Source organism: Euleptes europaea, chromosome 3, assembly GCF_029931775.1.
Source record: "Euleptes europaea isolate rEulEur1 chromosome 3, rEulEur1.hap1, whole genome shotgun sequence".
In the NCBI taxonomy this organism is placed as follows: domain Eukaryota; kingdom Metazoa; phylum Chordata; class Lepidosauria; order Squamata; family Sphaerodactylidae; genus Euleptes; species Euleptes europaea.
The window spans coordinates 38,129,449-38,156,453 of NC_079314.1; the positions used below are offsets into that span (position 1 = coordinate 38,129,449).

General features: G+C 42.6%; 1 protein-coding gene across 4 annotated transcripts in view; it reads left to right on the forward strand.

Moving 5' to 3' along the window:
- SCUBE1 (signal peptide, CUB domain and EGF like domain containing 1) overlaps positions 1-27,005 on the forward strand; it is a 173,412-nt gene that overhangs the window by 30,878 nt on the left and 115,529 nt on the right. For all 4 annotated transcript variants that reach the window (XM_056846059.1, XM_056846056.1, XM_056846057.1 and 1 more), the window contains exon 3: positions 14,406-14,534. In XM_056846059.1, coding sequence (XP_056702037.1) covers positions 14,406-14,534 — 129 coding nt within the window. The remainder of the gene's footprint in view (positions 1-14,405; positions 14,535-27,005) is intronic.

The following is a 27,005-nucleotide window of genomic DNA, read 5'->3' on the forward strand; positions in this document are numbered from 1 at the left end:
GAAAGGGGCAGAGCAAAATACACACATGAGTGTGTAATGAGTGATGGTATTTTGTTGCAGCAGCAGCAGTGATAAACCCTGTCTTTGCTTCCCTTCTGTCCTAGAGGCCTGTGCCTTCAGAAAGGGCTCCATGGGGTTGATAGAAAAGAGCCAGACTTGCATAGGCCCCTCCCGTGCTTTAATTGTAGTGCTTACACTGGCAGCCATGTTAACTACAGTTAAGGCTAACCAGAGTTCCCTCTCAGCTAGGTTAAAGTTAACTTTAAGTGCCTTTCGCTGTAGGGAGGGGATGGGGCCTGATTTCTGAGCTTTTAACCATTGTCAAGAGAGTCTCCTCCATGACCTTTGCACTGGCTGTCTTTAAAAAATTGTTGTACTTCTTGCTGCAACAGCATCTGTTGATCCTGTGATTGTTGGAATAATCTTTCCTCCGTGTATGTATCTGGGTCTGCCTCTACACCAGGGTGGTTTTCTGTGATGGTTAGGTTTCTAATACGTTTGTGTGTGAAATCACCCTTGCAATGGAGATTCTAGACAGCAGATGATAATCCATTTCTTCTGCATTGTCAGCTGTGGTTTCCCTTTCGTATCCTCTGTTGTGTTTTCACATGAATCTCAGGATTTTCCACCCTCCCCCCCCCACTTTTTTTAAATTTTGAGGAGTGATCCCTTCCCTCTCCCCTATCCAAAAGGCAAGCTGAAGTGTGTGTGTGTGTGTGTGGGGGGGGGGTTTCTCTTCTGTTTTTCTTCTTCCAAACCTTCACCGGTATGCCTAACACTGCAAAGGAATAATGCAATACTTTTAAAGAACTATTTTAAAAACAAACAAGAAACCCCTCACGTATTTATACAGGCGCCACCAGAAAACCCCTCCCCCTGTTTAAAATGCAAACGATTCTCTTCTGTTATTCAGATTTCCCATTGCAGTCATCATCACAGAAATTCTGAAATCACACTGTTTCCCCTTCAGGCACAAGAAATGGCTCATGCTAATAGCATTCTGTAAGAGCCAGGTGGCGCAGAGTGGTAAGCTGCAGTACTGCAGTCCAAGCTCTGCTCACGACCTGAGTTCGATCTCGATGGAAGTCAGTTTCAGGTAGCAGGCTCAAGGTTGACTCAGCCTTCCATCCTTCTGAGGTCGGTGAAATGAGTACCCAGCTTGCTGAGGGTAAAGGGAAGATGAATGAGGAAGGCACTGGCAAACCACCCCGTAAACAAAGTCTGCCCAGGAAACGTCGAGATGTGATGCCACCCCGTGGATCAGGAATGACCCGGTTCTTGCACAGGGGACCTTTCCTTTTAATGGCATCCTGCCCAGGAAACACCAATTTTTTGCAGGTTTATTGTAAAGCAGCTTTTGATGAAAGGAACAGGCTGTAAATGGTCTGACTCTGTACACAAATAAAGGAAAATTTTAAAAAAACCTGCACCAGTTGGGTGGCTGAAACATGGGCAATCCTTGGTGTTGAAGCAGCCGTGGTTTAGCTAATGCCCCATTAATGATTCCCCACTTTAGTGGATTAAGTGGGGTTGTGCTAAAGGAGGGTAACTTCCCTGCCTCTGTTCTCTCACTGCAGTATTCTGAGTCCTCCTGAAAATGTGGATCCAAAGGAATAGTGTAGGGAACAGACTGCAGCAGGAGGGGGAAAGTCAACAGTTTTTTCACTGAAAACTGATGTGTATGATGCCTTTTGACACAGCAGCAGAGGAGAAGATTCCCATGTGTGTGCTAAACCAGGCAGGCTTTGAAAGCATCTTCTTCTTGAGAGGTAATTACGGTTGCCAGAAAGAGTATAGTGAGGGGGCTATAAAAATATAAAATTTATTTATTAATCCTTGCTCGTATTCCTCCCTGCCTACAGGAGTTGTGAAGCCTGTGGAAGTTTTTAATCACTCTAAATAGGTTGAGAGTGCCTCCACTGTCCAAAAATACATGCAGTTTTTTCATCTTTGTGCAAATTTTCCACATGGTTTCAGAAAAAGTTTCTTCCTTTGATGCTGTGTTAAGGTACAGTTGGCCACTTATTGGCTTCAGTTTGTATTATCGTTTTCATTTTCTGTCTCTCTTCTCTGCCTCCCTTTTTTGTTGTTGTTTTTGGTGTGGTGTAGTGGTTAAGAGCCGTGGACTCTAATCTGGAGAGCTGGGTTTGATTCCCCACTCCTCCACATGAAGTCTACTGGGTGACCTTGGGCCAGTCACAGTTCTCTCCAAACTTTCTCAGCCCCACCTACCTCACAAAGTGTCAGTTGTGGGGAGAGGAAGGGAAGGCGATTGTAAGCCACTTTGAGACTCCTTAAGGTAGAGAAAAGTGGGGTATAAAAACCAACTCTTATTCTTGAAGTTAACAATGTGAAAGGTCAACTTGTCTATGCATAAAGTAGAGGTCAGACGGTCTACCTGATGCATGAGGCTGAACTTACTGTTCCAGCGTTCAACATGCCTGGCACCAAAAATCTGTGCAGCCCTCATAGGGTTGCATGGGAGATACGCCACCTAAAAGGTGGCATAGCCAAAAAAAGGGGGCGTTCCCAAGCCGTAACGGCTCAGGAGGCCACCTGAATTGTAGGCGTGTCACCTGTGCGTGCGTGCACGGGTGTCCGCCGGCCCTCAGCTGGTCGGCGGGCAGCCCGGTGGATTGGCAGTAGTTTACCCACCACCACCGGGCACTTGGCAACCCTAGTTTGCATTGATAGCGAAAATCAGTTTGCCTCTTCAGCAACTTCGAGAGATTGTGTCTCTTTTTATCATGATGTTTGAGGCCACCTGTAAGTGCAGCATGAAAGTCTTGCTGAAGAAAGGGGCACCAAGCCCAAGAAAACTCCATAACATCAAGTTTTCCTTTGCTCTGAAACTCATAATTTATATTTGGTTATAAAACTGCAAGTAGGGGTTTCAGGGAAGAAGGCGTGAGCGCAATGATGGGGTTGAATAATAGCTCTCTTATGTACGAGTGTGTCACTCCTCATACTTAGGTTCTGTTGAATGTGGTTTACTAATATACTGTCTTTGGTGAAACATAAAATGCAACCCTATTATTAACAAGGAAATGCAACCTTGTTTGAAACAGCCGTCTTCTGGTCTGAATTAGTCCCTGACATGCTGCTATTATGTTGTTTGAGGTGGGAGAGAGCTTTAAGTGCCTCAATCCATTTAACCTAAATTGCTTTGTTTTTAATAGAGGATTACTAACTGAAAGGATCAAATTATTGCTTGAGTTGGGCTGTTCTATTCTTAATTAAAAGGTATAATCAGGAACAGCCCACGATGTTGTTTTTTAGGAAAGCAACAGCCCAGTGAGCCCTTTCCAAATGACTTGTTTGAAAGCTTGAATACCTTTAGAAGGTAATTTAGTCTCTGTGCAGCTGTACATTACAAGGGGTGTATTGGAGTTAATTTTTTTAAAAATTAAAAAGTCGCCTTCGTGTGGTTTTGTCCTGCTTTCTGGATATGAAACTGCTTGTGTGGCGTGGCCGTGAGCAAGAGGCTCTGGGAGCGTAAAGGAACACAGGCTGCAGTACCGCTTGTGGTGATTATGGCCTTGTGAAATTCACAGTAGTATTGGCTTTAAACATCATTGCATGGTTTATCATTTATATGTGAAATAAAATTTCAAATGAATATTAAAGTGAATTGATAGTAAACAGGGTCAAGCTCATGCAAGCTTATGATAAGAACATAAGGAAAGCCCTGCTGGATCAGGCCAAGGCCCATCAAGTCCAGCAGTCTGTTCACACAGTGGCCAACCAGGTGCCTCTAGGAAGCCCCCAAACAAGATGAGTTCAGCAGAACCATCCTGCCTGTGTTCCACCACACCCAAAATAATAGGCATGCAACTCTGATATTCCTGGAGAGAATAGGTAAGTCTTTCAGATGTCACAAGACTCTTCTGTTTGCTGCAACCAACGATCCAGTCCGAAGACCCCAATGCTGGTATGGTGTTGGCAGTGCTTAGATGGTCTTCTATGGCCCCTCTGCAGAGGAGAAATATGTACCAGAAAGACCCTCCAGTAAGGTGCAGAGGATGCAGCAATTGCTCTGGAGACTGTAACATCCCCAGCTGGAAGCCACCAGTTATGGGATGGCATGCCATTGATGCCCCTTAGACAGGTAGATAGAGACAGCCAACTGGCCTATGCTGGTTTGGCCACAGACCCCTGATGTCAGGCCATTGTCACCCTTACACAACCAAGGGATGAGGCAGACGGGACACAGAACCCCTCTTCATGAGGGAACACAATAGCATGACCATCAAAGTCCTGGAGTGAAGATACACCAGGGAACTCTGCACACATGAGTTCAAATCTGCAACCAAGCCCTCTTTTGCCAGGCGCATACACAGAGTAGGAAGCATGACCATTCCAACCAGAGCATTCTTATGCTTCTGTAGCATAGTTATTAACCTCAGTGGTCTTCAGCAGGCAGCTCACTCTGGGAGGGAGCTGAGTGGGTGGTCCCACTCCCTATGTGGCTTTTGCATAGAGGTTGGCTTTCTCATTGGGACTCAAACCGGATTACAGACTAAGTCAGTACAATCAACATGATGGGACATTCAGTAAACAGTGAAACAGGATTTGGGTTGTACAACCAACCAGAAATCTAAAAAACAGAATTGAAGCAAAGCATAGGTGTTAACATGACACATTCAATGATGGAAGATTACATAGTTGGATTCAATTTACAGCACACTATGCACAGTAGACCACAGTCCTTAATAATTTGTCCAAGTAACTTTGTGAATCATTTTGTACAGTGCTACCCTATTGCCTGCTTTAAAAATCCCTCCTGAATAATTCAGCTGTGCATAGTTTGTGGAAAGCCAGGAGAGTGGGAGCCTTCCTGACCTCCTCGGGCAGGCCGTTCCACAAGGTAGGGGCCACAACAGAGAAGGCACATGCACTGGCAGTTGTTGATTTTGTCCATTTGCAAGTTGGCACCTGCTGAAGGCCCTGTTCAGATGAGTGAAGCTGTCATGGCGGAGCAGAGGGGGAGAGACAATCTCACAGATATGAGGGTCAAGGCCATGAATAGCTTTTTCTAGGTGATAGCCACTGTCAAAAATTGAGACCAGTTAACTGATGGGCAGCCATTGGAGTTGACTGCACGTTGGGAGTAATAGCTGAGCTGCAGCATTCTACACCAGCTAGAGTTTCCAATTTGATTTTGAAGGGAGAACGATGTACAGTGCATTACAGTACAGTAGTTTAGTTTGGATGTCACCGTGTCACGGATCCAGGCTGCCAGATCAGCCGTATCAAGGTAAGGGGCCATTTTTCAAGCTAGGCTGAGTTGGAAGAATGCCTTTTTTGCAACTGCATTAACTTGCTTCTACAGTGATAATGTTGGGTCCAGTATATCCCCGAAGCTCTTAACTGAGTTGTCAAGGGTCAGATGAACCCCATCGAAAGTGGGGAACATAATGCCCTTCAAGACCTCTACCTTCCCATTATGTCTGTCTTTCTAGGATTTAGTTTCAATTTGTTTGCTCTTAGCAATTTAACCACAGCAGACAGACAGTGATTTAGGACCTCAACCACATCACTAGATTTGGATAAGGATATATATAGCTGTATATCGTCTGCATATTGATGACAGCCAACCCCAAAACTATGAATGATTTGGCCTAAGGGATAGACTTCAGTGCTTAATTTGTCTACTTCGATTCTGTTTATATTGATTTTTCAAAAAATATATTAATGTTGTTTTTATAATACTATAGACCCCAATATTATCTCATACTCTGCTGTACCCCCCCCACCCAAATGGGGCTATGCCCAGGGTAGGTGTTCACGTGGGGCGCACACAAGCTCCCACCCAAATGTTGCTTCTCAGGTAGGGTTGCCAACCTCCAAATACTAGCTGGAGATCTCCTGCTATTACAACTGATCTCCAGCCGATAGAGATCAGTTTACCTGGAGAAAATAGCTGTCTCGGCAATTGGACTCTATGGCATTGAAGTCCCTTCCCTCCCCAAACCCTGCTCTCCTCAGACTCAGCCCCAATAACCTCCTGCCGGTGGCGTGGGACCTGGCAACCCTGTTTCAGGGCAGCCCCTCCTTTCTCCCATATAAATGAAGGGCTGCCATGAATTCTTATGGGGAAAAGAGAAGCATTGCTCTTGAGGACAGTGCTGCAGAGAGGGCAAACTCTGCTCTCCATGCCAGACACCAGCTGGCTTGGCTCTTGTTGGCAGGCATCCCATGGGGAAGTGTGTGTGTGTTTGTCAGTGTGTTCCCCTACCTGTGTCACCTGGCATCAGAGATCTTTATGGCCTCCTTAAAAGGGAAATTCAGCTGATGGTCTTTCTTGCTGGCCACATGAAAAGAAAAAACATAGGCAGAAATTACCATTAATAGAAAGGCTTTACACTTTGTGAAGGGAGTTTTTATCCAAGCGATCCAGTCCCAAGGAATCCGTTGAATGTGCCCTAATGAACATCAGGCGTCCTCCTTAGACTCTGCCGTTCTTGTTGCTCACCCCTGACCTTGTCTTCACAAGCAGTCCTCAGGCTTTTAAAAGTTTTACAGTTTCCTGGGCACCGGCATCTTGAAAACATCACCACAACTAGAAGGCAATAAAAACAAAAAGGCATGTGTCGCCTCTTTAATTGATTTCTTTCTTTTAAAAAAAATCATGTCAGTAACAAAGCCATAATGTTTAATGGCAAAATGCATTCATCTTTACGAAGGCAATGTTTTATACGGTGGGGGGGGGGCTCTTTCTGTAGCACTGAAAGGAAGAGGAGTTAATGCATTTTCTTAATACGTGGGTTTCTTTGTGTTACGGGGAAACCTTGTTGCTACCAGCCTTTTATGTCAGAGGGGGAACAAATCTTTCATTTAATGCATCAACAACAGTGCCTCAGAGAGGGCAAAATCTGCATACGGTAAACTTTATTTCTTAGGTTCAGACTACACTACCCAGTATAGAGTGCACAAATACTGTTACCTTTTGTGGGGGTCGTTACTTATGATGGCTGAATGGGAATTCCTTGTTTGGAGGCAATATGTGCTGTAGTTAGAGTGGTGGACTAGATTGTGGAAAACCTACATTTGACCTCCACTCTGCTATAGTAGCTTGCTAGGTGGCCTTGGGCCTGTCACGTACTCTCAGCCTAACCTACCTCATAGGGTTGTTGTGAGGATAAAATGGAGGAAAGCAGAATGATGTAAACTGTCATGGGTCCCCACTGGGGAAGTAAATAAATAATGTGTGTGTGTGAAGTGCCATCAAGTCGCGGCCGACTTATGGCGACCCCTTATGGGGTTTTCAAGGCAAGAGACTAACAGAGGTGGTTTGCCAGTGCCTTCCTCTGCACAGCATCCCTGGAATTCCTTGGCGGTCTCCCATCCAAATACTAACCAGGGCTGACCCTGCTTAGCTTCTGAGATCTGACGAGATCAGGCTAGCCTGGGCCATCCAGGTCAGGGCAAATAAATAATAAATAGAGAGAAATAATAAATGGGAGCAGGGGAAACTGATAAAAGAAATTTTGGTTGGTGAATGGGAAGGAGAGAAGGAAGTAGAGAAATGGGAGGGGATATGGGGGCTGCCAGGAGGATATGAAGAAGTAGTAGTGGAGGAGGAGGATACAGGGGAAATGAAATGACCCCTGAAAGTCTTTCCAGGTTCTGTGCTTATCATTATCTAATGCTGTAGGTTGTCTCATATGCAGTTTTTCATACTATGTATTTTAAGTAAATGCCTTCAAAACCAAAAGGCCAAAAAAATATTTTTTTTTCACTGTCCCAAATTCTCCATTTGAATAATCCTCAAAATTTTACATTTGGAGCATGTGAAATATTGCCTTTAAAAGCATTTCATATTTCAAAAGAGGAAATAGTTCACAAGTCTTTTTTCAGTGCACCACAGTTTTTTTCCAGTTTTTGTTACAAAAATTAAAAAGTCCTGGGGGGGGAGAGGTTTTTTTTTTAAAAAAAAGCTTCTGTCCCCCCCCCAAAAAAAGTCTTCTCATTTCTAGCTAGCATCTCTGCATTAGAAAAAAAATTCTGTTAAAGATGTCCAGTGGTTTTAGATAAAGTTGTGAAATGCTCACATTCAAATTATGGTGAATGATGTAAGTTCTGGTCACCTGATCTCAAAAAGTGTGAGGTAGAGCTGGAAAAGGGACTGGAGTGGGTTATAGGGACCGTATCACTCCACTCTTTTTTCCTTCTGCACTGGCTCCCACTTTGCTTGCAGGCCCAGTTCAAGGTGCTTTAAAGCTTTATATGGCTTGGGGCCAACATATCTTAAGGATCGCCTTCTCCCATATGTACCTACTCGCTAGGGTTGCCAGGTCCCTCTTCGCCACCAGCGAGAGGTTTTTGGGGTGGAGCCTAAGGAGAACAGGGTTTGGGGAGGGGAGGGACTTCAATGCCATAGAGTCAATTGCCAAAGCAGCCATTTTCTCCAGTGAATTGATCTCTATCAGCTGGAGATCAGTTATAATAGCAGGAGATCTCCAGCCACCACCTGGAGGTTGGTCACCGTACTACCCACCCACTCCAGTCATATTCAGAGGCCCTGCTTTGGGTGCCCCCACCATCTGAGGCTAGATAGGTGGCAACCTGAGAAAAGTCCTTCTCAGTCATGGTGCTAAAACCTGGGAACTCCCTCCCCAGGGAAGTTTGTCTGTCTCCCTTCTGTTATGTCTTCCCCTGGTTTAATGTTCCCTCACTGATCCTCCTTCCTGTTTATGTATCTATGTGATTTGTTTTTAAATTTTTAACAATTGTTTATATCTATATCTATATAAGGGTTGCCAACCTCCAGGTACTAGCTGGCGATCTCCTGCTGTTGCAACTAATCTCCAGCCAATAGAGATCCATTCACCTGGAAAAAATGGCCGCTTTGACAATTGGACTCTATGGCATTGAAGTCCCTCCCCTCCCCAAACCCCGCCTTCCTCAGGCTCCACCCCAAAAGCCTCCCGCCAGTAGCAAAGAGGGACCTGGCAACCCCAATATATGTATATGTATATGTGTGTGTGTGTGTGTGTGTGTATGTGTATACACACACACACATATACACACACACACACAGAGCGTGAGAGAGAGAGCGCTATATGCATTTTAAAACTTGTTTTAATGTTTTTATTGTCCACTGCCTTGTAGACCCAATGTTGTGTTGACAGTCAGTTTAGACATCTTTTAAATAAATAAATAAATAAAATAAAAAGAAGGGACTAGTCAAAAGGAAGCTAAAGGGGAGGATTAAGAGATTCAGATCCCTCCAGGTTGCATGGAAACTATAAAAAACTACCCTAATTGAGGCCCAGAGAGAATGCATACCTCAAGTCAGCAAAGGTATCTCCAAACCTGCTCAGAGAACTCTGAAAGTTAGGTGAGGCTGGACTTCCATTTGCAGAAGCCATGGTGATTTTCTCCCAGTAGGCTTTGTTCCTCAATGTACTTAATCATTCTCTCTTCAAAAACAATTTCTATTAGTTTAATTTACCTGGAAAAGATATTCAAGTAACTGGCCTATAATTCCCAGAATCCCCTCTGGGCCTCTTTTTAAAAATCGGTGTGACATTTGCAAATTTCCTCTCATGGAGGCCAATTTTAACAACAAGTTACGGAGCCAGCCACTCTGCCATGGGATCTTGTTGGGTGACCCTGGGGTATAAATTGAATAAAATCACAGGGGAAAAATAATGCTTGTAATTTTCTTCTTTGGAGAGACTCTTCTGATTCCTCAGATTTGCCTGAGTGTTTCTTTCACAAGTGAAGTTCACTTTTGTAGACATGAAATGACCTTATTCTGAGTCAGATCACTGGTCTGTCAAAGTTAGTACTGTCTCCTCTGTAACTGAAGAAGACCCATATAGGGTTTGCACATGTAAGCATTCCTACATGTGTATGTCCCAGATTCTGGTTCCTGGGGGGGTCTTTGTATGCATTGGCATGGCAATATCGCTGAATAGCAAAGGGAGGAAGACGGTTGCTTAATCAGATATTAACTTTATTGTTAGAAGAGGACAAATAGCTTTCAAGTCAAGGTCACTTCTAAGCACTATGAAAATCCAGTGTGATGTAGTGGTAGGGTTGCCAAGAAAATGGCCGCTTTGGCAACTGGACTCTGTGGCATTGAAGTCCCTCCCCTCCTCAAACCCCGCCCTCCTCAGGCTTCACCCCCAAAACCTCCCGCCGGTGGCGAAGAGGGACCTGGCAACCCTATGTAGTGGTTAGAGTTTCATACCAGGATCTGGGAGACTCAGGTTCAGATCTGCACTCTTCTGTAGAAGCTGGGTTGACCTTGGGGCAGTTACACATTCTCAGCTTAGCCTACCTCATAGGGTTGTTGTGAAGATAAACTGGAGGAGAGCAGAATTATGTATGCTGCTTTGGGTCCCCACTATGGAGAAAGGCAGGGTATAAACGAAGTAAACAAATTGTTACAGCTCTCTGAGGTGTAGCAACCCAGCCAGCAGCCCATGGTGAGGTAGGCTGAAACTACAGCTGTGCCTGGAAACCAGCAGTGGTACCTTCTTGCCCAGCACAACAGCAGCAGCCGGCACCACTGTCCCCCTCCCTTTTTCCTTTCTTCAGCCACCCTCCCCCCCCCCACTTTCCTTTGATGGTAATACCACCTAGGTGTTTCTCAGCGGTCACTACCGTGCTTTTTTTTTTTTCTCTTAAGGCCATTTGTGAGCTTCTGACAGCACAGAGATTTTTTCCTTTACCCCCTCCACCGCTTTGCAGCTTGGGGGTGCTAAGTGAATTCTTGCTTGGATAACTTAAATGTAAGTTACGGTTATAAAATAGGCAAACGTGCAGTTAAAATGCATGAAAATAATAGCTGTCAAAATATAAAGTCCTAAGTTCATATGACAATAAATCAATGGGTCAGCGCACCAAGTAAATTTGAACTTGTGCGTCACCATCCCCCCAAAAAGGTTGGGAACCAGTTCCCTGGTTTTCTCCTTCCTCAACTTCCTACTCCTCAGATTTACCAGCATAATGCACTTGGAACAGCTGGAATTGATGATGACGATTAATCTGTGTTAGCAACAATTTAGCCGATTAATTCATTTATTTAAACAATACATCCAATTAATTCAAGTATTTACAAAAATGTGCATGTGCCATTACCCCTTCCTCATGCAGGGAGGGATTTCTCCTCTAAGGTGATGTTCACTGTGCACGTACACGTTTCATCATTTAAAAAATGTATAATTTCTTCAGAAGAAGAATTGTTTGTAATTCGTATAGAAATGTATGAAGATTTATACTGACTTTTGTCTCCAAAACAAGGCCCAAGGCGACTTACATGATTAAAAGACGATTATCACAATACTGACATTAATAAACATTCATCACCTCTGACCATTGTCAAAAGCCCTCCTTTTCCCGTCAGCCTTACAAAGGCTCTTGAATGTCAGAAGGGATGATGCCTTCCTGATCTTTTCAGGACAACCATACCATAAAATCTAAGCTGCTGTGCAGCAGATAGACAGCTGATTAAAACAGTTATTATTAACAAGATTTCTTGAAGTGGATGACACTATACATCTGGGCAACAAAAACAAGAAGCACGCATACTGGATGGGGGAATACCCTTCGGGGTAGCAGTGTGTGTGAATAAGATCTTGGGATAGAGGTGGACTGAAAGCTAAACATGAGCAGTCAGTGTGCAGCAGCAAAAAAGGCTAACACGTTCTTGGGGTGTATCAGCAGAGGCATAGCATCCAGATTGCAAGATGTCATAGTCCCGCTGTGCACTTCATTGGTCAGGCCACACCTGGAGTACTGTGTGCAGTTCTGGGGGGCTCAGTTTTAAAAGGATGTGGAGAGAACAGAATTGTTGCAGAAGAGAGCGATGAGGATGATCAGGGGCCTGTTCTCCAGGCCCCTGATCATCCTCATCGCTCTCTTCTGCAGCAATTCTGTTCTCTCCACATCCTTTTAAAAGGAAACGCTGAAGGACTTGGGAATGTTCAGTCTGGAGAAGAGGAAGTTGAGGGAGGGCATGATTGCTCTCTATAAGTATTTGAAAGGCTGTCACATAGAGGAGAGCAGGGAGCTGTTCCTGTTAGGCAGCAGAGGATAGGACTTGCAATAATGGGTATAAATTATGGGCAGAAAGGTACCAGCTGAATATTAGGGATTCCCCCCCCCCCCCAGTAAGAATAGTTCAGCAGTGGAATTGGCTGCCTAGGGAGGTGGTGAGCTCCCCCCTCTCTGGCAGTCTTCAAGCAGCTGCTGGATGAACACTTGTCGGGGATGCAGTCTAGGCTGATCCAGCATTAAGCAGGGGGTTGGACTAGATGGCTTATATGGCCCCTTCCAACCCTATGATTCTGTAATTCTCAACCCTCACTCAGATGTATTTTGAGTAGACTATTAGGATTATAAAATGCATGCATTAATATGTCTTGTTCATTGTATTTCCATGTCTTTAAACAATGCCAGTCTTATTTCTCCCCCACTGTTCCTTCACCAATCCTCCATGTATTTCAAGTTGTATTCTTTCAACATAGTACGGCCATTCCCTTCAGATATCTGAATAAATACTTCCATGTAGCCAACTAGTGATGTATCAGCAAAGAAAACATTGCATTCAAGCCAGTATAGTAAAGAACGTCTGCAGAATGTGGTTTCCCCAAGTGATCTGTTTTGCTATTGGATAGCAGATTTAGATTAAAAGATATTTTATCCAAGGAGACAGCTTCCTGATGGATGCATTTCTACACAGGTTCAAGAACATAAATTAGTGAAAGTCAATTGTAATTTATGCTTCCCAAATTAGTTCCAGATCCAATTATAAAAGGGCATCGTATGCAAGAAAAACATACATTCTGGCCAAATATGCCTTGGCTTTGCAGGTCTGTCATCAAGTATGTTCAGAGACAATGTAGAAGGTGGGGGAGTCCAGACAAGTTTAATATTTTTGTTCATTCTTCTTCTTGTGGATGACTTAAGCTGTAACCATAAACAGCATTTTTTCACCTTATGAAGGAAAAAAACTTATAGAAATTTAAGCTTTCCCACCTCAAGTCTGTAGATGGCATATCGATAATCTGAATTGTAACATGCTAAAATGCTCTAAGTAGACGTCTTTCAGTAGTTTAAAGCTGGCTTTCTTTTAGCATTACCATCTACTTTCAGCTAACTTGAGAGGCTAGGGAAATTCTTACATTCCCTCCCATTATTTTTTTAAAAACTGTTTTTGTTTTATTTCACGATGGTGATATAACATCTGCCCATTTTCCACTGCTGCCCTTAATGCTTTGGTCTCCCTTTTAGAATACCATGTTTTCCTCTTCCTTAAAAAACCACCTGGTCTGTGCAGGGCCATAGCTTGGGGGCGAGGGCGAGGAGGGCAACCACCGCTCCTGTGGCATGCAGAGAGAGCGGCAGAGCTGCCTCTTCTCCAGGAGGTGCAGGCTGGATGGGAGAGGCAGTTCCTCCGCCCTCTCTGCATGCCACAGGGGCGGTGGCGGCTGCCCTCCTAGTCCTCCCCCCTAGTTACAGCCCTGGGCCTGTGAGGCCTTAGGCTTAACCCCAGAGAAGAGACACATATTTTCCTCTTCTTCCTTCTCCCTTGTCCCTCCCTCTTTGTGTTGCCTTCAGTCTGTTGAAAAGTACGTTGGGAAACTCCTTGAGGCAAGAGCCTTTCTTTTTTGCATATGTTACTCTCTCAAGTCCCATGAATACCTCTATAGACATAAATAATAATAATGGCTAATACTTTCGAGCTGGCCGACACAACCTGTGTATACATACCAACTAGAGCGACAGTGGTTTTTGTTCACAGAGTATTTTGGCCAGTCACTCATTGAGAAAGGCAGTGTCATGGAAGAATTTATAATTCCCTCTACTAGTATGTGAGTGTCACGCATGCCAAGCCTCTTCTGGAACACTTGACATTTCTAGTTTGGTTTTCCTCATGGGAATTATTTATCAGATATTCATAAATGAAAGTTATAATATGGTTAAAGGTAAAGGTCCCTTGTGCAAGCACCGGGTCATTCCTAACCCATGGGGTGATGTCACATCCCAACGTTTACTAGGCAGACTTTGTTTACGGGGTGGTTTGCCAGTGCCTTCCCCAGTCATCTTCCCTTTGCCCCCAGCAATGTGGGTACTCATTTTACCGACCTCGGAAGGATGGAAGGCTGAGTCAATCTTGAGCCAGCTACCTGAAACCAACTTCTGTCGGGATCGAACTCAGGTCGTGAGCAGAGCTTAGACTGCAGTACTGCAGTTTACCACTCTGTGCCACGGGGCTCCTCTATAATATAGTTAGAGGCAGCTTAATCTAAAAAAAGACTGCAAAGCTGTTTCTGAAGGGTCCTTCTTTAAAATAGCATCATTTCTCACATATTTTCAAGGATCTATCTGGCAATGTGTTTTGTTTTTTGCTAATCCAAACTAGTTGTTTTCCCTGTCTCTGTTCATAGACATTGATGAGTGTGAAAATGACTTCTACAATGGAGGATGCGTGCATGAATGCATCAACATTCCAGGCAACTACCGGTGTACCTGCTATGATGGGTTCATGCTGGCTCACGATGGACACAATTGCCTCGGTGAGTTGTGACTGCAGAGAAAATTGCTGGGTTATTTTATTATGGATTTACATTCTGCTTTTCAGTATGTGTAGCATGTTAAGAAATTTCCAGTTAAAAGCGATCACAGTTTTAAATTAAAGTCAGTTGCTGAGATAAAGTTTCATTTGCCTGCTCAGTGAAAGAAACTTCATAGGAGCTATTGGGTTTTGCGTACAGATGTCCCCTTGAGCAACATGGTTTCCAGATGAAGGATGGTTAACAGTAGGGCGTTTTGAAGATCATTAATTCATAAAGTCGCAAGTCGGAAATGACTTGACAGCACTTACACGCAGCTTTTAAAGTGTAACTGATAAGGGCTTGGGGAATCCATAAAAACATCGTTATGAAAATGGGAGTACTTGTTTGAGACTCCTATGTAAGGGGCTCTGTTACCCCTCTTCCTCTCAAGCTCCTCTAGCCATTGCCCCTCCAAAGTGAATTGGGACACCTTATGGGCACTATCCGCAGTGAATTCTCATGCTCCTGTTTTAGTTACCGATCAGATTCCATTACTCCTTTATACAGATTATACTATTATTTTATCCAGATCTCTAGTGGGCTTGCATAATTCTGAAGGTGTTTCAGAATTATTGTATTGGTGAGGGTTTGGTAATCAATTGCAAAAAATCTAAAAAGATGTTTTTTTTCCCAAGATCCCCTTGGATTTAGCAGTTGTCTTGGAAGCTAAAGAATCAACCAATTGAACAGGAGTCCCAGTTTTGCCGTCTAAACATTCTCTATCAAGCTTCCCTCTTATGGAGAGCTTATAAAGCATTCTCCCATCCAAATACTTGCCAGGGTTGTGGCTGCGAGTGTGTGACTGGACCAAAGTCACCCAGCAAGTTGACATGGCAAAGTGGGGATCTGAAGTGGGTTCCCAGACCCTAGTCTGACAGCTTAACCACTACACCACACTGGCTCTCTCCTAACACATTTAGCCTCTACTGGTTGTAATTGTTTTATTTATGTGTATTGTTTTAAAAGCTGGTTTTAATGGGGTTTTTTTTTAAAAAAAACTGTTTGCCTGCTTGAGGGCTCTGATTGGGTGACAAGTCTGAATAAAAATGTTTTAAATAAATAAATACTTCCTTCATTGGAACAGGGACTTCCCAGGAATCCTCTTCAGTGGCAGGACTCAGTTCTGAACAGTATGAAGTAGTAGTAGTGGCTGTTAGGATATGCTGAGGAATAAAAGGGATTTGGTTAGAATGTGCCTGTGAGAATAGGATCCCTCCTGTCATCAGCATGATTGTGATTACATCTCTGCTTCCAGGTCGGATCCTAAATTTGGTAAATATTTTGTGCAGCCCAGCTCATATAATGTTAATGTAACATCATCAGGTTTTGGAAACTGTTCTTCACAACAGTAAAGACTGAGACATCTTCCCTATTTAGTTACAAGAGATGGGTGTAATGGGTTATTTATCTCCCCACTCTCCTATTTAAACATTTTCCTTTCTTTTCTACTAGAATGAGCTTTATCTCCCCCCCCCCCCACGCTGTTGCGATTTCTTGGCTATACATTTATATTGGAAATGATCCAAGTCTGTCCTTGGAGAAACACAAGTCATTTGCTATTTGACATTTCTATTGTGGAATTTCTCTAATCTAAGATGAAATGACACCATGGGGAATAGAAACTGGTGAGACCCTCATCTGGTTAAATAAAATTGCTTTTAGCATTGTAATCATTTGAAATTGCGGCAGTTCTTTCTGAAGATTTTTTTTTTAAGTTCAGTAGGCAGAAGATTAATATTCAGTCTCATTAAAAAAGATTTTGTTAGCATTAATTTGAAATCAGTGATGAAATAAATTTTCTTTTCCAAGAAGGAAATACTTTGTTTTCAAGTAAGTAGCATATTTTACCAGATGTTACCTTTGGTTTGATATATTGATTAATTGATTCTTCTGTCCCCGCCTCTCTCTTTGACACATTTTCTGTCATTTGTCTCCTCCCATGAGGTCAAACATATGTTGCTCGTTGAGGGCCTCAATGCAGAACCCATTTGACTTCGTATTTTACATGCAAGCCTTTGAGAAATTTCCTGGAAATCTTGGAACGAGGAGGATTTTACCTCTTAAATACTGACTATTAAAGGGCTCTTAAGGGCAGTCCAAGGTAGCGAACATGTGCACGCTTACTTGGGAGTACGTTCTGTTGCTTTAGTTCCAAGTTTACATGAATTGGGTGGGTCTGCACTCCCTTGCAGACTAACTTTGGAGACCACTCCATTGATACTTACTTCCATGTCAGGTTTGTTTGTTTGTTTTGCTGTTAAATCACATCTAACCTAAATTGGAATGCCCATCAAAAAGCAGTGTCCAGCAAAATTAAACCTGGGGTTGGTGCTATTGTCAACTTTTTTCACACCAAAGGTAGCAAATATATTCCAGGGGCTATTCAGGTTTTTAACCTGAAAATTACCCCAATTATCCTCTTTGGTGTTGCCATCTGGATTACAGTCATCAATGAATCTATAGATCATCCACTGCTTCAGTTCTTACGAAAACTCCTAAATGCCCCTCGATGTGTTGCTGGTGTAACTCTTCGTTCCGAGTTTGGCCAAACGTCACTTGAAGCTAGGGCGTGGTGGCCGCCTTTAAACTACACCTTAAACTGTGCTTTAGCACTGAGGGGTTTCTAGCTTCTCTGAAGCATGGCCCTTTTAAATCCTCATGGCAAAAAATCTTAGATGAGAAACTGTCATTGTTGGGCTTCTCGCAGGATATGTTATTCGATCTTGGGAAAACTGAAGCTTTTACCAAAATTAAAAAGCGCATTAAAGAACTCGATTATAACAGCACTACTTTTCGTGCTCATCGCGTCTGTTCATCCCAGTTCTTTGGAATACCCCCTCCATGTGGTCTGCCTGCCTATACATATTATCTGACAACCCCTCGTCTCTGTAGAGCTTTTTGCTTGGCTAGATTGAATGCTAACTCTTCTATGGTAATGCAGGGCAGAATTCTGAATAGACCATACTCAGACAGGATCTGCCCTTGCTCTTCTGGCTCTATTGACTCATTAGCCCATACCCTTTTGGAATGCCGCTTTTATGAGGAACTTCGATTGCACTATATTCCCCCCCTTTTAATATACAAATCCAATGCCTCTGTGACTGACATAATGCCTTTTTTACTAAGCAATAGGGACCCCAAGGCTACATTGTCAGTGGGAAGATTTGTTTCAATCCTTATATCCCTCCAACACTAGATATATGCTGCTCAAGATCAATTGATCAAGGAGCTTCTAATGGATAAAAGGAAAAGGTTAAGTCACATTTGAATTATGGCAACCCTTGGTGGGGTTATCAAGGCAAAAGCCATTCAGAGGTGGTTTGCCATTGCCTGCCTATACGTCATGACCCTGGTGTTCCTTGGAGGTCTCCCAATGCATAGTATTAAATCATTAGCCCTAATTAATTTCATTATTTGAATTTCAATCGAGGTAAGCCTTTAACATCATAGAGATCCCATTCTGAAAACACCCTACAGATAAAACACCGTGGTGTTCTTTTCTGAAGAATTATTCATGGATACTTTGAATTAGTGCAAATTCTGTCATGTTATTCATGACTTAACAGTGCATTCCTAAGGAGAGTTACTCCAGTCTAAGCCCATTCATTTCAATGGGCTTAGACTGGAGTAACTATCCTTAGGAATGCACTGTAAGTTTCAAAGACCGATCACTGCTCCAAGGCGCTTATAGTTTAACACTTACAGAGAGTTCAAGACTAATTGTGCTGGGCAGAATTTATAGAATCATAGAATCATAGAGTTGGAAGGGACCACCAGGGTCATCAAGTCCAACCCCCTGCACAATGCATGAAATTCACAACTACCAATTCACAATTATTTTACTTACCACATTTGTTCCTCCAAGGAACTCTTGCTCATATAAACAGAGTGGTTCCCTTTGAGACTTAACAATGCAACATAATGCCATTTGGTAAACTTATTAGCATGACAACTAATTGTGGGAGAGAGAGGAGGCAGGGATGGGGGAAAGATGCCAGCATAGTAATGTCACTTCTGGGTAATCACTAGTTATGTTAATTTTTCTGGCCATTTTTTCCTTGCTGAGCAGTGGAGTGCAGAGCAGGCTAATGCCCACACCAGATACTCTGGTGTATCTGGAGATATACTGGTGGAATGCCTTGCTGCTTCTGCAGCATTGCAAAGTTGCCATAGGATAATTGCACCAGTGCAGGGGCAAAGATAGTGCCAGGGGCATACTGGGAGAGGAGTGCTGCTTAGTGTCATCGCAAGACCCCTCGTGTCCTGATTTCTGGTTAAGATGACTGAGTAATCAGAAGCAACTCTGTGCCGCTCCTGTCTTTTCTTTATATCATGCTTTGATTTGGACCTGTTTTGTTTGATAACTGTGGCTATTTGCTCTCACTTTAGTATTTTACTTTTGTTTGTATTATTTCTTCTGATAAATGGGCTTATAATTTCAAAACTATGAGCTGTAAAGGAAAAGAAACTAAGAGCTGCCAAACCTTATGCCACTGACGGTCAAGAAGAGGTAACTCTCTGGCTGAAAACAATGGCTGCTCAGCTGGAAAAACAATCTGAATAGCTAAAACAGCAGTCTGAAGAACTAAAACATCAGTCTGGGGAGCTAAAACAACTTTCCACTAATGATAAGATGATTGACTATTCAGTTCAATAGCTTCAGGGGTTGATTGAGTCTATGAGAGCACAAGTTCTACAGATGGAGTCCAAAATAGCTGCTTTGGAAGATCGAGCCGTGGCTCATGAAACAAATAGAAAAAAATCCCTATGCTGTATAATGAGATACTCAGGCAACAAAATAACAGCATGCAGGCTCAAATTCAAATTCTGTATGAAGCATATAACAAACACTACAGGTAATTAACAAACACTATAAATAGTACAAGCAGCCACAAATAACACAAACAGCATGATAAATACACATGACACAGAAAGTGTGGCCCTGGAGTGTCCAAAAATAACAACAGAATCCGTAAGAGCTACTGAGTAAGTAGCACAGTTCACGGTAAATCAACGTACCTTTGAAGATAACAGTCCAAATAGTGTGGAATTCAAGATGTAGAACTGCCGCACAAATTAATCTGAAGGACTAAAGGACGAACTCCAATGGACCTCACAGGGGAAACGAGGGAGGAGCATGTGATCTAGATGAAACGCCACATTTCGCTCAGGGCTTCATCAGCCTACTGCTTCTCAAAATGGCCACAGAGGGTTCATCATCATCATTTGTTTATTATGGACAAAGACCAACTTGCACAAAAAGAAATATCATAAATAATTAAAAACAAAATGTCTGGAATTTGCTCAAATAAAACGTAAATTCAACTCTTGGTAAAATAGTCTGTTTAACCACAGAGGGTTCAAGCACGGAAGCTGCATCAGGGATGTAATCCCTCCCCTCCCTAAACCCCGCCCTCCTCAGGCTCTGCCCAATTATGTACCGCCAGTTGCGAAGAGTGATCTGGCAACCCTAGCAGACCAGCATAAGCTAATGGAATTTATGGAAAGTTTTTTTTTCATGAGCTTTTGCAGCTCCCATCTGATTTTCAGCTGCAAATTGAATGAGCTTATCAGATCTCTCGTGTACCTAACAACACAAATAAACCAGTTCCTGTTATTGTGCAGTTTTTGAGAGTAAAGTAAGAGATCACCCTCTCCACCTTGCAAGTCAGAAAATGGATCTTTGTAGGGGTCCTAACAAAAAACTCTATCATACTCATACTCTATCCAGATTATAGCAATGCAACTAATTTACAAAAGCACAAAGTCTTTCAAGAGATATGAATTTGCAATATTACGTTAAATATCCTGACATTTTCTACATACACTATCAAGACCAGATTAAAAGCTTTAGATTCCAGCAGCTGCAAATGATTTCTTACTGGTTTGCAAGATCTATGCTCTGCTGTTCCAAATGTTTAAGACTGTACTGCAGAGAAATGGATAGTCTATTGCCGTCTTTCGAAGAAAACTGCTAGTTGCAATTATTTAAATAATGTTAGATTGCCCAATTCTATATTAATCAGCTCAGTTTAGAGTAGAGCTATTTCCCCCCGGTATTATGTTTTAACTGTCTGGGACTACCTCCAATTTATAGATAACAGTCTGGGCATCTCGTCATATTTCTTTTTCTGTCTATAATTATTTACTTTTCAGGCTTTAAACAAGCATTTCTGTGAGTTCCCCTTCTTCAATTTGTTTTAATCTGTTATTGTTAGAATTGGTCCATATATATTTATATAATTAAGGGTGGGAATGGCCAGTGTTCTAGAGAACTCTGGCATCTTACCTGAAAGCAATGTTTTTGTTGTTTAATTTGTTTAGTTTAGTTGATTTTTACCTTTTATTTTTTTATTTTTTGTTACTTTTTTCTTTTTTTAAGAATGGGAATCTTTTTTGCATAAGTGGTCGTTAGTTTTTAGCTTGTCTTTTCACTTTATATGTATTTTCCCATTATTTTCATAGTTAATTTTTTATGGATAGTAAGGTTCTCTATATGATACTAACAGCCCATTCCTGACCTTTCAGCAGCTGGGGATAGTGTGGCCGCGGCACTGCCACAGTGCTTCTAAAGTTGTTTCCCAGCCGCTGAAAGCCTTTAAAAAGCCTTTCACTGGCTTTTAAAAATTTTAATGGGGCATTTTGCCCCATTGAGAACAGCGAGGCTGCGCCTGCAAAAAAGCAGCCGCAGCAACGCCATTCTCCCTGCCAGCATGCCAGGCTAAAAGGGGACAAGAAGCTGCCTACTGGCAGCTCTGTCCCCCATCATGCCCCAGGAATGCCCCCCTTGATGCAGGTGCGGGGCTTTGCGCTGGTGGAACGCTGGTGGGAAGGCCCAGCCAGTGTCCCTGGGCGGCGCTGCCATGGCAGTGCTGGGAGACCTGCGTCTGGGCCTCCCCACCGATGTTGAAGCCACTCTGCGCAGCATAAGTAGCCCGGGCGCTGGCGCAGGGGGCCCAACGCTGGCGCAGCCCCTTTTTGGCCTCCTAAGGACTTTTGTCCTTGGAAGTCAAGAATGGGCTGTCAGTATCTCTTCTATAAACAGGGGAATGGGCATTGTGGATCGGGTATATTATTTTCAAGTGTTATATTCAAAGTGATATCATGGAATGTTAGGGACATGAGGGATTCTAATAAGAATAAAAAAGGTTATTTCTAAGTTGAAAGATCTTAAAGTTGATGTAGCATTTTTACAAGAAATTAATATAATGGGAAAGGATAAGAATTACTTATGTAAGGACTGGGTTGGGGAGGTATATGTTACTGATACCTAATCCATCTAAAGGCATTGCTGTATTGATACACAAGCATGTTTATTTTCAGGTCCAGAAAGCGATTACAGATCCAAATGGTTATTTTATTATTTTGGTAGTGAAAAGCTTTGATTTTATTATAGTTATGATTAATGTGTATGGTCCAAATGTGGATGCTCCAGACTCATTTCATCAATGTTTCAGCCACTTGGTAAATTTTACATGTGACTATCTGTTGGTGGGGGGAGATTTTAATGACATACTAGAATCAGCTTTGGATCGAACCACACCCTCACACAAAGAATATTCTTTGGTGAGATCTACACTAATGCTTTTATTTCTTCTGTGCATCATAATTGTTCCCAGTTAGACTACTTTCTTATTTTCACTTATCTGATGCCCCATATTATTGCCTGTGATATAGATGTTATTGCTATTTCTGATCACACCCTCATATCATTACAGCCCATTCCTGACCTGGGAGGATGAAAGTTGTTAGGAGGCATGGAGGGGGCTACACCGGTGTCTGCGCCGCTTGCGCCAGTGCCACTTGTGCCGCCGCGACCAGCATGGATGCCAGCGTTGGGATGTGGAAACTGGCTTCCCAGCGCTGCTGCAGCAGCGCTGCCCCGGGATGCCAGCTCGGCTTCCCAGGGTTGTTCCAGGGGCAGAGCTTCCTAATCCCCCTTCAGGCCAGGAACGCTCCCTTTGCCCTTACTTGCATTTATGCCACCTTTTTAGATGATATAGCCCCGTGGAACAGTATGGAACAGTTTCACGGGGCTTGCAAGTAAGGGCAGCTTCCTGGCTTCAGTGGGGGTGGCTGAATCCAGCGCAGCGCCTCCCCTCAGGAATGGGCTGCCCGTTATTCGTTTTCCAGACTGGGTCAGACTACCTGGTTTATGAGGTATTAATGTTTCTCTTCTTAATGATTAGATTTTTACAAATCAGATGGTAGCTGAGTTATCAGAATATTTTAATATCAAGGAATAGCTAGTACTCTTGCTGTTGAATAGGATGCTTGTAAACTTCCTATTCGAGGGGAAATCATTGCATATGAATCTCATAAGAAGAAGCTTAGAGAAATTAAAAGAATAACATTGGAAGATAGATTGAAATAGAAGATAGTTTGCTCTGTTTCCCACACCAGATCTTTATTGGGAGTTGCAAAAAGTTAAATATGAAATAAATAATATACTATCAGTGAAAGCAGAATATGCTCTAACTTGTTTGTGCCAGTCTTATTGGGAAAGTGGTGAGAAACCTGGTAAAATTCTAGCATATTAAGTCAGCAAAAGAATAGGAACTATATTCCTTTGATCAAGGATGAGAATATAATAATACTGCTTGCGATTGTTCGAAGAGAAAGAACACGCCCTAGCTCTGGCGAAATGGTCCCGAATCCGTCAGGCGATCCAATCTAAGAACATGAAGGACTTCTGGGCTGTAGTCTCCGGACGAAACCACTCCGCCCCTGCTATACAATCTTCCCCAATCTCTGCGTCAGTTTGGATTAGGCATTACTCAAAATTATTTACTGCCCCCGTATCAAGTGACCTTCCGAAGGACCTTCAAATCCCCCCTGGTACCCCACATTGGCCTCCTGTGTCCAAAGAGGACATCTTGGACATTTTAGCCTCAACGAAGACAGGCAAGGCCCCAGGCCCTAACGGTATTCCCCTGGAGCGGATAAAAAAATAACTCCGAGTGGTGGGCTGAACCGTTAGCCCACCTTTTTCACCCTCATTGATAATTTTGGGATACTTCTGTAATCTTGGCTAAATTCTATCATAGTCCCAATTTTTAAAAAAGGAGACGCTACTGTCCCTGGTAACTATCGTCCTATAAGTCTGCTATCAGCTATGGGGAAACTATATTCAAAGCATCTGCTAAGACACGTAAATGAGTGGATGCACGAAAATAATCTGCCGGTTAAAGCACAAGTCGGGTTCTGTCACGGCCACTCTTCCATGGACCATGCCATTGTTCTTTCCTTCCTGGCGGAAAAGTACTCCATTCATCTGAAGGGCAAACTCTACTCAGCTTTCATTGATCTCTGTGGGGCCTTTGACTCTATTAATAGAAGCCTTCTATGGGATAAACTTGCTAGACTAGGGATGGACCAACGCTTATTTTTCTTGATACGGAAACTCCACTCGGGGAACACTTGCCGAGTTAGGCTGGATAAAAGTGGCCAATTGTCCGAGAAATTCCCTGTCTCTAAAGGAGTGAAGCAGGGCTGCTTACTTGCCCCGGCCTTATTTAATCTGTTCATGTCGGATTTACCATCCCATTTATCCACATCTGAAAATCTTGCACCCAGGATGAATTCCTCACCAGCCCCCCTCCTGCTATATGCGGACCATGTTGTTCTCCTATCCATAACTAGAATTGGCCTTCAACGGCTTTTATCTGCCTTTTCTGTCTTCTGCTCACAGAATGACTTAATCATTAACTCTGAGAAATCTAAGATTATGATCTTTTCTAAAACCTGGAAGGGCCAAACATGGAAAATTGATGGCAACCCAGTCGAACAAGTTAAGTCCTTTAGATACTTGGGCCTTCTTTTTCACCACAATCTCAATTGGTCACACCACCGGAAAGCAGCTATTATTGCAGCAAGAAGCCAATCCCAAGCGGTGACACGATTCCACTACCAAGAAGAACATCAGTTTATCCCTGCAGCTATTCAGATCTACTCATCAAAAGTTTCTAATCAATTATTATACGGTATCCCCGTTTGGATCCAGGCTCTTACCTTGGATGTCGACCGTAGTTTGGCTTCTTTCCTACGACGAACATTGGGGTTGCCCAACATGATTAATCTCTATACTCTTTGTAAAGAGCATGGCCTCCACCTTCTGTCTACAAGAGCCTGGACCGCCACTGTTAAGCTGTGGCTCCGTATTCACTTCGTTTTGATCTTTCCACATTACTGCATGACATGCTAAGGGATTCCTACATCTCCTCATGGTACCAATTCATTCGGCAAAAAATTAATTCCTTAGGAATTAATTTAGACTCACTAAATAATTGTGGTGAGTCTCAAATTTTCTTCACCATCCAGCAAAGAATTAGGGACATTGAAAAACAGATCATAAATGCAGGCCCCACTATGACATGTTCCCCCTGTTTCCACGGACTGACAACTTATATGCCTGGAGGTGCCCCCTACATACAAAACCTCACCCCCTTCATCGGCGGGCTTTTATGCTCGCCAGATTTAACATCTTTCCCTCAGCAGTTCTCTCCAGGAGATTCCACAATACCCATTTAGAGACAGATTATGTAAATTTTGCCACCTCAAACCCGATTTTATAACTCACATCTTATTGATTTGCCCTTTTTTCTCCGGTTTAAGAAATCGTTTCATAGATCCAATCATCATGAATCTCCCTGGCCCAGCGAATAGGACTACCCAACTATTACTAGCGGATAAGTCCTCCAACTCTACAGAAGCAGTTGCCGAATATTTGGCAAAATTTTAGCTACTGATTTTAATACTGACAAGTAATAGCTGTGCCAATTGCTTGTGTTCTTTGGTGTCTATAGTGGAACTCTACTATTGTATTATATTGAACTTGATAAGCATTGTACTATTTTAACCTGCTCTTTTTATGCTCTTTTTATGCCATTAAAGGTTTTTTGACTTTTGCCTCTAGTGAAATAAATGTACAGCTCTATAAATATTATTCTGAATTGTATGGTAAAGGCAAAGAATTTAAAGAAAAAGATTTGGAAACATTTTTCTGTCACCTTGATCTTCCATGTTTAGATATTATTCAGCAAATAAATGTAATTGTAATGAATATGAATCTCCAGGACCAGGAGGGTTGCCTATTGAATGGTATAAAACCTTTGCATATTTCTTCATTCCAAAACTTTATCAATTGTATATTGAGATTTTTGAGTCTGGCTCATCGCCATTATCATTATATGATGCCCATATCATTGTGATTCTTAAACTTTGCAAAGACCATACTCAGTGTGCATTATTTGGCCTATTTGATGAATGTGGATGCTAAGATATTAACTGCTATTCTTGCTAACAAATGCCTAAAGGTTGTTACAGCTTTGTACACATAGACCAAGTAGGATTTATACCAAATAGGCAAGGCTCTGACAATCTTAGGCTGGTTGATCTATTGCTTTAAATAGTAGGAGAGCTGATCAAGTTGCCATTCTTTCACTTGATGCTGAAAAAACTTTTTACAAAATATACTGGAGATTTATTTTTGCTATGTTGGCTAAATTCGGTTTTCCTCAAGAATTTTTGAAGTGGATTAGAATTCTTTATTAATTTCCCAGATCCAGGGTGCTGACTAATGGCATAATTTCTGTGCCGTTCCCTCTTGAGAGAGATAGTAGACAGGATTGCTGTGTTGTCAGCATCTTCAGCTGGAAACCATTCAGGTGTCATTCGTGCACTTCTTGTGTGTCCTCTTCCACTTTTTCACTCAAAACCTGCCTAAAATTGTTAAGTACCCTGTCATGAACTGCTGCTATAAAATGTAAGTTAAATGTACTACCTTTCATTTCTCTTACTCCTTCACTTGAATCCCTTTATTCTGACCCTTTGGTGAGCAAATGGAGTCAACAAAAACGACAGCTCTGGGATATACCCCTCTGTTATTTGGAGTGGGATTCAATAGAGTTTTTGCTATGACATGCAGCCTTGAGATGCAAGGCTGGTCTGACCTTGTATCTGGTGCCATGCATTTGCTCAACTTTTTCTTTAAAGAAGAAGAAGAGTTGGTTTTTATATGCCGACTTTCTCTACCACTTAAGGGAGACTCAAACTGGCTTACAATCACCTTCCCCACAACAGACACCCTGTGAGGTAGGTGGGGCTGAGGGAATGTGACTTGCCCAAGGTCACCCAGCTGGCCTCATGTGTAGGAGTGGGGAAACAAATCCAGTTCACCAGATCCGCCGCTCCTGTGGAGGAATGGGGAATCAAACCAGTTCTCCAGATCTGACTCCATCACTCCAAACCACCGCTCTTAACCACTACACCACACTGCCTTCCCTTTTGGGCTTTTTACTTACTTTATTTGAAGTACAGGTTGATTGCTGTTGTGGAATTTAATTTTTATTTTAATTTAGTTAATTTTAATATTATTTTATTGAGCTCCTTGTAATCATCTATTTTGCCAATGACCTTGTTAATTAGAACTTG